General features: G+C 42.8%; 1 protein-coding gene across 7 annotated transcripts in view; it reads right to left on the bottom strand.

The window, feature by feature from the left end:
• The window catches only part of EVL (Enah/Vasp-like), a 172,694-nt gene that overhangs the window by 50,667 nt on the left and 109,885 nt on the right, over positions 1 to 12,142 (bottom strand). For all 7 annotated transcript variants that reach the window (XM_054529793.2, XM_024231255.3, NM_001132696.1 and 4 more), the window contains 1 exon segment: positions 8,711 to 8,879. In XM_054529793.2, coding sequence (XP_054385768.1) covers positions 8,711 to 8,879 — 169 coding nt within the window.

The raw sequence follows: 12,142 nt of genomic DNA, 5'->3' as shown, positions 1-12,142 counted from the left end.
GATCTTGGGTATGTGAAACCTCAGAAAGCAAAGCCACAGCTAAGTGGAGTACTGTTGTATAATGAGCTGAAATCCTTCTTCCTATAATTCCCTCTCTGGTCCTAGCACTAACCTTTGGAGCCTCATAAATCACTTCCAACTCAGGAAGTTTTAGCATATTGGACTGAGAGAGTGCAGTGAAGCCTTTCTAGAGGACGTATCCCAGTTCTGCAAGTTCTCTGGGCTCTGCCACACATGGTTGGTCGCTGATTGAAGGCCCCTGGCCCTGCCGTTTCTGTTCTATCTACAACTGCAGTACAAAGGCTGCTCACCAACTGCTGCTGTTTGGTGTCTACACATAGCCCCCAACGGTCTATGACTGCTTTGAAGACAAGCATACTAGGTACAAGGAATGAGCAGAGGGTTTTACATCAGAGGGTTCTGCATTAAAACCCTGGCTTTATCACTTTTCAGTTGTATAACCTTAGACAAGTTGCTCATATCCGTTTCCTCATATGTAAGATGAAGATAATATTATAAATAATACTGCACTGAATATTCCTGTGAAGATGTATTTCTACAGGATATATCCCTGTAAGCCAAACGGCTAGAGAGACATGACCATTACAAAATTTATATTTATTATTTGAAAACTGACTTCTAAAACAGGAGAGTCCAGTGCAATGTATTTTGGATGTGTATGTGGTGACATAAGGCCAATGTCACTTGACCATTTGTTGAGGTGGCCAGTGTTTATTAACTGCCAGACCTGACCAGCCAACAGCTAAAATCTCAGTACCTAATGGTTCCACCTCTTTGTTTACTCTGCTTAGAGTGAGTCAAAGGATCCACCTGAACACGTGCATTTTTGCAAGTCCACTTTTGGGTGAGGCTGCTTCATTGAGTACCCATCACCCAACACTCACTTGTAGAGATAACCATGTTTCTTATTTCTAGCACCATTGGCAAAATGTGTCTGTTCTTAAGCTACATAGAAATGGACTCCTGTGGTATACAGTATGTACTCTTTTGTTTCTGGCTTATTTCCCTCAACACAATGTTTATGAGATTCACCATGTTATTGCATATATATTGCATATATCTATATGCAATAACAAAGTGTTGGGATTATGGGTGTGAACCACCGAGTCTGGCTGAATTCTTATTGACTGCTACACAGTATTCCATTTTTTTAACCACAACTTCTCCATTCTCCTGCTGATGGACATGGGTAGTTTTGCATTCTTGGCTGTTATGAATACAACTGTTATGAACATTTTCATACATATCGTTTACTGGATATAGGTACTTGTAATGATATAAGAAAAACTAAAGTGTTTTTCCTATTCTTTTTGAGACCCCAGAATGAGATGGGGTCTCATTCTGTCACCCATGCTGGAGTGCACTGGCATGATCATGGCTCACTGCAGCCTCAAACTCCCGGGCTCAAGGGATCCTCCTGCCTCAGCCTCCCGAGTAGCTGGGACATAAGTGTGTGCCACCATGCCTAGCTAATTTAAAACTTTTTTATTTGTAGAGACGAGGTCTTGCTATGTTGCCCAGGCTGGTCTTGAACTCCTGGGCTCAAGTGATCCTCCTGCCTTGGCCTCCCAAAGTGCTGTACACTCATACAGTCAAGAGCCACTGCACCCAGCCTCTATTCTCTACTCTCACACAACAAGCAAGCAATTCTGCAGATTCTCAAGTAGACGTCAAGTGTCCTCTATAATTCTGACATTATGTACCTGGAGACAGCATCAGGTTCCACAGGTTGAGGGCTGAGTCCCACAACACTACCCCAACTTCAGATGCCAGTCGCAAGTGCAGGTTGTGACTTCTGCTTCCGACCCATGGGCTATAAATCAGGGTTATCATGACCCCTGCCTTGGGTCTGATGAATTTGCTAGCATGCTCACAAAACTCAGGGAAACCGTTTACCTAGGTTTACGGGTTTCTTAATAAAGGGCACAACAAAGGCTACAGATGAGCGAGCAGATGAGAGACGCACGAGGCAAAGGATGCGGGAAGAGGGTGGAGCTCCTCCACCCTCCCTAGGCATGCCCCCCTCCAGGAACTCCACCAGGTCAGTTCTCTGGAAGCTCTCCCGACTCTGCCTTTTTGGTCCTTTTATGGAGACTTCACTGGATGGGTACGATTGACCACTGTGTAGAAATGTGATTGGACGAAAAGGGTATGACCTCACACTAACAGACGGAGTGGGGAAGCCCAGCAAGGCCTGTTGATTCAGATTCTCCTTGGCCTCTCTGTAGCATTCCTTCCTCTAGGGTATGGGGCGGAACCCATTCTGAAATGAGGGTCTTAGCACCTACAATCAGACAAGGTAGGTCAGGGAGTTTTGTTAAGACCAGCTTCCAGTCAGAAAAGCAGGGGACGATTCCTGCCTTGGGGAGAAAAGGAGCGGGTGAAAGGAGGGCAGGAGAAAGGCAGAGAGTGACTCTTGTTTTCTGAGGCCGGCAGCATGCCGACATTCTAATAAGGGCTCTGGGAGCTACCAGCTAGGAAGTGTGGATGAAAACTAATACATATATGATAATATCACAATCTTCTATCCAGTGACCATGCCAAATTCACTTAATAGAATTATATTGGTATATATTATTATATTACTATAATAGTTTGTAGCTACTTTCACATTTTCCACATACACTATTAAGTCATCTGCGATGCAAGATGGTTTTGCTTCTTCCTTTCCAACTGCTAAATCAAAGAGGTGACAGTGAACATTCTTGTCTTGTTCTTGAATTCAGGGGGAAAGTGGGATACTGGGTATGACGTCAGCTATAGTTTTTGTTGTTGTTGTTTGTGGATACCCTTTATCTGATTAAATAAATCACTTTTATACTTTTAATTCCAAGTTTCCTCAGTTTTTATCATGAAGGGATACTGAATTTTACCAAATGCTTTTTCTACATCTGTGAGATGACCTTACGGTTTTCCGGCTTTATTACATTAAATCAATCTTGCATTCCTGGAATAAATCTTATTTGTCAAAATTTTCTTTTTAATACATTGTTAGATTCAAGTCATTAATCTTTTGTTCAGGCTTACTGCATTATTGTTCATTAGAAATAATGGCTTGTAATTTTCTTTTAAGGTTCTTATGCAGTTTTTGTATCATGGTTATACAGCATGGTTATAAGAAGACACTATAGGAAGCGGGCTTTGTTTCTCTCATCTCTGAAGGAGTAATGTAAGATTGTCATTGTTTCTTCTTTATGTTTTTCAAGGAATATGTCCATCTTATCTAAGCTGTCACGTTTACTGGCATAAGGTTGTTACTAACGTTATTCTATGTTTTTAGTTTATAGGATCTGTAGTGATTTCCCCTTTCATTCATTATATTGGCAATTTGTGTTTTCTCTTTCTCACTCTCTTAGAGGTTTATTAATTTTATTTTTTTTCAAAGAACCAACTTTCTCGTTCAAAAAAAACCGCGACATTTTGTGTTTCTCTAGCATACATCTGCTTTCTGTTTCATTAGTTTTTATTTTTTCCTTCCTTCTACTTTTGTTGGGTTTAATTTGCTTTCATTTTTCTTCTACCTTCTTGAGACAGTGGCATAGATCACTGATTTTCAAATACTCTTCTTTTTCTAATATATGCATTTATAGCTATAAATTTCCCCATATGTACTTTTTGGGGCTTTTTTTTTTTTTTTGAGACAAGGTATCACTTTGTCATCCAGGCTGGAGTGCAGTAGTACCACCATGACTCACTGCAGCCTCAAACTCCTGGGCTCAAGTGATCCTCCAGCTTCAGCCTCCTGAGTAGCAGGGACTACAGGCACATGCCACCACACCCAGTTAATTAAAAAATTTTTTGTTGGTAGAGGCGGAGTCCCACTATATTGACCAGGATGGTCTCAAACTCCTGGCCTCAGGTGATCCTCCCTCCTTGGCCTCCCAAAATGCTGGGATTACAGGCATGAGCCACTGCACCCAGCTCATATGTACTGTTCTATCTGCATCCCACAAGTATTGCTATATTGTCATTATTGTTCAGTTCAAAATATTTTCTAGTTTACATTGTGATTTCTTTTCTGTCTCATGGTTCATCCAGTATTAGACCACTTAATTTCCAAACATCTGGAGATTTTAAAAGTTACCCTCTGTTACTAATTTCTGGTTTAATTCCTCTGTGGTCAAAGAACATACTCTGTGTGAGCTCCATCCTTTTTAACTTGACACTTGCTTTATGGACCAGCATATGGTCTATTTTGGTAAATGTTTTATGTTTACTTGAGAAGACTATGCATCGTACAGTTGTCGGCTATAGTTTCTACAAATGTAAATTAGCTCAAGTTGGTTAATAACGTTATTCAAATTTTCTGTCTTTACTTATTTCTATTTCTTTATTCAATCAGTAGCTTGGAGGTATGATTAGAATCTCCAACTATGCTGTTGAATTTGTCTCTTCTCCCTTTAGATTTTTGCTTTATGTGTTTTGAAGATATATGAATGGATTCATACAAATGTAGGGATGCTATGACTTCTTTTTCAATTGCCCTTTTATCATTAAAAAGGTCTGTCATTATCTTAGGAATACTTACTGCCTTAAAGTCTACTTTGTCTGATATTAACACAGCCACATCAATTTCTTTTGGTGTTTGTAAGGTTTATCTTTTTCCAATTTTTTACTTTTAACTTTTTGTTTTTGGAGGCCTCATTGGGATCTCCTTATCAGCTTTATTTTAAAAATAATTCTCCAAGGTTTGGCAGGACTGATCTGGACACTTGCTGAAGGATTAACATTTTAAAATGTCATACTTTCTGCACAGGAGCCCATAATTACAACGTTTACACAAGTTTTATTCTGGGGAGTGTAGGAGTGCCTTTCCTCTTCTTTTAAAGGAAGGTCTTGCAACTCCAAATATAATCATGGACCACATAATGATGTTTTGGTCAACAACAGACTTCATATATAATGGTGGTCCCATAAGACTATAGTACGGTATTTTTAGTATACTTTTTCTATGCTCACGTATGTTTACACACAAATACCACTGTGTTACAACTGCCTGCAGTATTCAGTACAGTAACATGCTGTATGGGTTTGTAACCTAGGAGCAACAGGCTATACCATACAGCCTAGGTGTGTAGTAGGCTGTACCATCTAGGTTTGTGTGAGCACACTCACATGACAACAAAATCCCCCAGGGGCACATTTCTCAGAATGTATCCCCATCATTGAGGGGTGCATGACTGTACTGCCTTCACATGTTTTGGGGGCCTCTGGGTAAAAAGAGTCTAGAGTCCTCTACAAAAAAGAAAGATGCTTGATGGTGGAGAACTATCTTCTTGACCCCATATATGCCTGGATCTAAAAACTACAGAATCTACAGACTGGCAAAGACTTTGGAGGTCTCATCTCATCCAAGTCTCTACTTGATGATAAACTGTCTTTCTCAGAATCTTACCTCTCAGGCTGGCAATGTAACACTTTCCATCTTTCAACAGTATGCTTGTAAGAAAGCTCATCCTTTTACTGCATTAAAATCTTCTTCATTATAGCATCCATGCAATATTCCTAGGTCTGTTCTCCGGGGTCCACACTGAAAGTGAGATTTCTCTTCCACATGGAACCCTTCAGAGACTTGAAAACCGCGGTCATATCCCTTCAGTTTCTATTTTCTCCAAGTAAATATCTCTTGTTACTCCTTCGATTGTTCCCCATATTATATCACTTTCAGATCTTTCACCAGTTTGGATGCCCTTCTTCTTGTAGGTTCCAGTTTGCTGTACTCAGATGCAGTCCCAGCATTCTGCGGGAAGAATGAGCCACGCAGAGCAGAGCAGAACAGGACTGCAGTCTCCCTTCTTCTGGACCTCTCCCTCCATGAATTCGCTCCACCTCTATTAATTTACTCTATTAATTTATTCTACTTCTATCAATTCACTCTACTTCTACTAATTCAGCCTGAGAACTCATTAACATTTTTTGTTTTTGTTTTTTGAGACAGTCTCGCCCTGTCACCCAGGCTGGAATGCAGTGGCGCAATCACGGCTTACTGAAGCCTCAACCTCCTGGACTCAACAGAATCTCCCACCTGGCCTCCTGAGTAGCTGGGACTACAGGCATGCCCCACCACGCCAAGATAATTTATATATTTTTTTTTTATAGAGATGGGGTCTCACTATGTTGCCCAGGCTGGTCTCGAACTCCTGGGCTCGAGTGATCCACCTGCCTTGGCCTCCCAAAGTGTTGGGATTACAGGCATGAGCCACTGCAACAGCCACATTTTTGGTGACCAAAACTCATTCTCAACTAAAAATCCTTTAGGTTTGTCATCCTGAATGTAAGATTTAGGTTAGATTTTGGCTAATAGTACTACAACTTACTACATATTTTCTCCACAACTGATTACCTGGTTTTATGTCCACCTATTTAGCAAAATGGTGATGATAATTCTTGTACCACTATCCTTACTGGGAGAATGAAATAATAGACATGAAAAGTGCTCCATTAACCATAAAGAGCATTAAACATGGTAAGATATCCCTATTTAGTTATAAAACCAGGAATCTTTGACTCTCTTAACATATCTGACCACTTTAAGGTGGTAGTCCACACGGACCAAAACCAAATCTGTGAAAATCAGTCTTTCTACTGAGGTCCCTAAAAGTTGTTATGGACCAGATTTCCTGCCATTTTCTCTAATGTCTTGGTTTACCAATAATCTCTTTTCTATTCCTAGCTAAACATGCCCCATCCATGTGGACAGACATCCTCAATCCTGTCTGATAGTCTGTCTCCTGAACATGTGATTCCAAGTGGGAGGCTGTGCTCCGAACTTCTCAATCAGACTCTAGGAGGTCTCTAAGTTAGGATCAACACTGCCCTCCAAATTTAAACAGGATACCACTGAAGACTGCTGTCAGTCCCTCCCGGAGTGGGGAAAAGGTCTCCTTCTCAACATGTGGTTTCCTCTCAAGGAGCCTGTGAGGTGTTGAGGTCCCTGAGAACAGGTGGTGTTTGGGTTGGGGAGCTCTCCCTTCCCATGCCCTTTCCAGTACACCATGCTGTCTTCCTACTACGCCCTGGAGGGCAACCAAGAGGCAGGAAGGGAATGGAAAACTTGTCATAATAAAAGCAATCACTTAGGGAACACCTACTATGATTCAGGAACCGCACCAGGTAATGGACCTTGTGTCAAAGACATGGAGGTATTGCCCTCACAAGCCCCAACCACCAGGTGTTCTGAAAACTTGAGATATTTTTGACTGTCACCATAATTGGGGCCAAAGGTTCTGTATATCCTGCAATGTGTGGCACAGTGTGTCACTAAAAGGCAGATGTAGAATTAGTCAATTGGAATTTTAGGAAGGCAGCTTCTAGAAGGTTTCTAGAAAGACATTTATACCATTATACCACTAAGGCTCATCAACAAGGGAAAGGGATGCCTTTGGAGGCACCAAGATTTCAAGGTTAGAAAGACTATCTTTTTGGAGTCTCGCTCTGTTGCCCAGGCTGGAGTGCAGTGGCGCGATCTCGGCTCACTGCAAGCTCCGCCTCCCGGGTTCACGCCATTCTCCTGCCTCAGCCTCCCAAGTAGCTGGGACTACAGGTGCCCGCCACCACGCCCGGCTAATTTTTTTGTATTTTTTAGTAGAGACGGGGTTTCACCGTGTTAGCCAGGCTGGTCTTGATCTCCTGACCTTGTAATCCACCCGCCTTGGCCTCCCAAAGTGCTGGGATTACAGGCATGAGCCACCATGCCCAGCCAGAAAGACTACCTTTTATCAGGTGTCCTGGGGTAGGGATGTCTCTGTTAGCCATGAGCATCATGAAACTTAATAGGGCTATTTTGATTAAGCAAAAACCCAATCAACAGGCAACACACTAAAAACAGAACCCAGAGTTTCTGTTCTCTCTCTTCTGATTGCTGATTCTTTCCAAGATAGCAGCTAACCTGCCGCTCAACTTAGCTGAAGCTTGACCCACAAAGGCTGCCACAAGATGCTGTTTATATAGAGTTTTTCACAAATGCTATAATCACAGATCTGTTAAATTCACTGCTATAAATGCTCCTGTCAATCTCTAAGAAAAGAGTTGGAGGGAGAGCACCAAACTAACCCAAGTCACTGTGGTTAAGTCGCCCAGCCTGTTTCTCCACGTCCCTATTTTAGTCCATGTCACATCAGACTATTTTGCCATTAATTATGTGTGTATGACTATTCATGACACAGGTGGACATGATTGTTCCCTCATATTTATGTAGGTATTTACTAGCTACACTCACAAACTATCTTATCTGATTTGCCTAGGTTGAACTATTAGGGACAGAAATGACCCCAGGTTCTCCAAACCATCTTGATACTCTTTCTAAAGTAAGACTTAGAAAGTTGATGAACCCCAAATCTTAATAGCCACCTTACATATGAGTAAGATGAACACATTTTTGCAATATTATTTTTTCAAAGCTTTCCCATATCTATTATTTATTTTAATCTGACAATAACACAGTGAAATAGGCAGGGTGTGGATCACTGTCTCCATATGACATAGGTAAAAAGTGAAATCCAGAAACAGTTTGCTTAAGGTGTCATACCTTGAACTATGACGATATGGAGTCAAAATCTGAGCCCAGGTCCTCTGATTCCGAATATTGACCTTTTTGTTCTGACCTCTTAATGATACGTGTGTGTAAGGGGTGGGTGGTGAGGAGGCGGTGTGCAGGCTCACGGGTATAATCTGTAATTCCAGCACTGACCTGCTGATCCTGCAGCTTGACTCCAACGACTCTGAAGGTATTGCTGGCAGTGTTGTGGTAGATGTTGATCCGGCTGAATCCCTGCTGGCCAGGTTTGATTGGTACCCATTTCTTACTGGTGTCATCGTAGACCATGACGGAAGCCCGGGCTTGGCAGATACTCTGTTCACTGCCGAGCAAGAAAAAACTGGTGTCAGCCTCAGCCACAGGGGATGGAAGGTGACTTTGCCCTTTTCTGAAATAGAGGCCAATTGCTACTTGACATAAAGAAACTTTCCAATTGCCAGAACTTCCACCATCTATGGAAGAACTGCCTGGTGAGGTGATGAGCTTACATTCTCTAAGGAGCTTGCAGAGTGGAGAGAGGTTCTGTGCCAAAACTTTCAATAGCTTGGAAAAGACTCACAACTTTGTTTTCAGGGGAGAAGTTGCTTGAATAAGAAAGGAATTACAATTATAATTTGCCAACTGTTCACAACATTCCATGTACTGTATTAAACAAGAGAATGTGGCCAGGCACGGTAGCTCACACCTGTAATCCCAACACTTTGGGAGGCTGAGGCTGGTGGTCCACTTGAGGTCAGGAGTTCAAGACCAGCCTGACCAACATGGTGAGATGCCCCCTGCCTCTAAAAATACAAAAATTAGCTGGGCATGGTGGCACATGCCTGTAATCCTAGCTACTTGGGAGGCTGAGGCACAAGAATTGCTTGAACCCAGGAGATGGAGGTTGCAGTGAGCCAAGATTGCGCCACTGCACTCCAGCCTGGGCGACAGAGCAAGACTCTGTCTCAAAAAAAAAAAAAAAAAAAAAAAAAGAGAGAGAGAGAGAGAGAGAGAACGCATTATTAAAGCACCTAAGCTTCATGACTTATGAAGCAGCTATTTATTACCTCCATTCTCCATTTTTTTAGATGAGAAAAAAGTGGCTCAGAGACTTGCAAAGATGTATACAAGTTCACACACATATTCAGTGATTACACTGGGGATTTCCAACCACTTCTGTCTGACTCTAGAGCATGTAACATAGATAATATTCTTTGCAACATCCAACAAAATGCTTCATTTATGGTATTATGCTAGGTAGCATCAGATAAGCTATGTAGGGAATGAAGTATTTAGGTGATCTAAAGAAAAATGCAACATAAATCAAAATAAATAGATGGCTGCACCATACTTTGCTGAAGACATTTACATAGTAAAGCAACCTCATTTGTTCAAAATATGACAGAGAAGCAGGGGAGAAGCCCCTGAAAGGATAAAATAGCCATCACTCAAATTAATACACTAAAACTCCTGCCACGGTATTCAGGGAAAGCCTCTCGGAGTCCACTGGCTCTTCATAAACCTAATCATCTTTAACATCTTCTCTAGCATATTAGAATTCCCAAATTTAAAAAAGCAATACTCATTTCTTTCTTTCTTTTTTTTTTAAAGAGGGAATTGTGATTGTGCCACTGCACTCCAGCCTAGGTGATAGTGTAAGACTGTCTCAAGAAAAAAAAAAAATAGAGTAAACTGTACACAGAACCAGACAGACGCTGGGTCAAATCACAGTTCTATCCCAATGTAAATGAACCATAAATCAAGTGATGGGCCAAATTCTGGCACTTACTGCTTCTGGTACACTCAGTTGCTAACTGTGACAGTTGACAAGTAGGTGTGTGTTCTGGATGCTGTCTCAGGAGCTAGGAGAGATCCTGAGATGCAGCATGGTCTTGGTTAACAAAACACGGGTTTTATTAAATCAGAGGGATCTGAGCTGGTGCCCAGCTCTACCACTTGCTGGAAGGTGACCACAGTGCCCTTGAGATGATTCTGGGGGAGCACTCTGGGAAGGTGCTGTGTGAGGGGCAATGCTTTCTAGAGGCCCTGTGTGGCAGCCATGGAAGCGCGCCCTTCAGTCGCCCTGCAGGAGAACCTGCTATGGGAGCAGAGCTGGTGCACAGAGGCCATGCTGCTCCCAGCCGCTGACTGAATGTGGCAGGGGGACCAGTGCCAACCTATTCCCGCCCAACACAGGACTCTTCTGTGGGGGAAGCCTTGGTGTGGGGACACCTTATCAGCCTGGCCCAAATGTTCTCAGCACTGTGATGTGGTCTGAGATGCTTCTAGTCCATCCTTCCTGGCCCTTCTCCTTTCGCAGACTTTTGACCTGTGTCAGAACCTGGCACAGAGCAGGTGCCTAATAAATGCTCACTAAATAATCTCAGAGCTGAAAAGAACTATAGACACTAATCCATTTTTGTGTCCAATGATGCTGCCCTCACAAGTCCACACTGAGCTTTGGGTGACAGGAAACTTTACTATTCTCCAAAGCAAACCCGTTGGTTGTAAATGGTTTTAATTTGGACAACTCCTCCTTGTTCTGAGTGACATGCCACTCGCAGCTCTCCAGAGTCACACAGGGTGCTCTGCAGAGCCTGTGACAACCCACCGGATAGCTGAAGGAAGAGCGCTTCCTTCCATCAGACACACGACAAAGCTACCAGTCCCCTCGCCATCCCAGTAACTAATCAGTCTGGGTCCTAAAACTGGGCACAATATTCCAGGCTTAGTCTGATCAGTAGCTGTTAGTGAGTCAAAAAACATTAATGAAAGAGAGATGGGTAGAACAGTACCTGCCCTCAGCAAGCTCCCAGCTAGTTAGGCAGTCAGATGAGTAATTATAAACCTTATCCAGCCTGGAGGGATGCGGGGGAGGGGGACACGGGAGGCTTTCTTCTTTTAGATTTTTATTTATTTATTTTTTTGAGACGGAGTTTCACTCTGTTGCCCAGGCTGGAGTTCAGTGGCGCGATCTTGGCTCACTGCAACCTCCACCTCTCAGGTTCAGGTGATTCTCGTGCTTCAGCCTCCCATGAAGCTGGGACTACAGGAACGTACCACTACGCCTGGCTAATCTTTTAAATTCTAGTAGAGACAGGGTTTTAAATTTTAGTAGAGACAGAGTTTTACCATGTTGCCCAGGCTGGTCTTGAACTCCTGGCCCCAAGCAATCTGCCCGCCTCGGACTCCCAAAGTGCTGGGATTACAGGCGTGAGCCACTGCGCCAGGCCTGGGGAGGCTTTCTGAAGCAAACGCTGTGTGGGTTTTAAGATGAAGACTTTCAACCCCTAGATGAATTCAGGAAGGGGATGTGGGGTTCTAGGAGGAAGAGACAGGCAGCTGAGCAGAGGCAGGGAGGCTGTAACTGCACGGCATGTAGAGAACCGCGAGCACTAGGTGGGGGTGAAGCATACCTGGGGTATCACACACACCTTTTAGGGGAGTTACAGAGACGGCATAAATAAAGCACTGTGCTTGCCACTAGATGCCTGAAGACCAATAACCATTTTTCTTCTTGTAATTATAGCTACTACAGGTTCCTTTTTTTTTTTTTTTTTTGCTGTTGTTAACACTTTAGGTTCAAATTAAACTTGTGGTTAACCA

This window comes from Pongo abelii, chromosome 15 (genome assembly GCF_028885655.2).
Source record: "Pongo abelii isolate AG06213 chromosome 15, NHGRI_mPonAbe1-v2.0_pri, whole genome shotgun sequence".
NCBI classification, from domain to species: Eukaryota; Metazoa; Chordata; class Mammalia; order Primates; family Hominidae; genus Pongo; species Pongo abelii.
The sequence above is the reverse complement of the archived record's forward strand: the minus strand, read 5'-3'. Positions and strand labels throughout refer to the sequence as shown.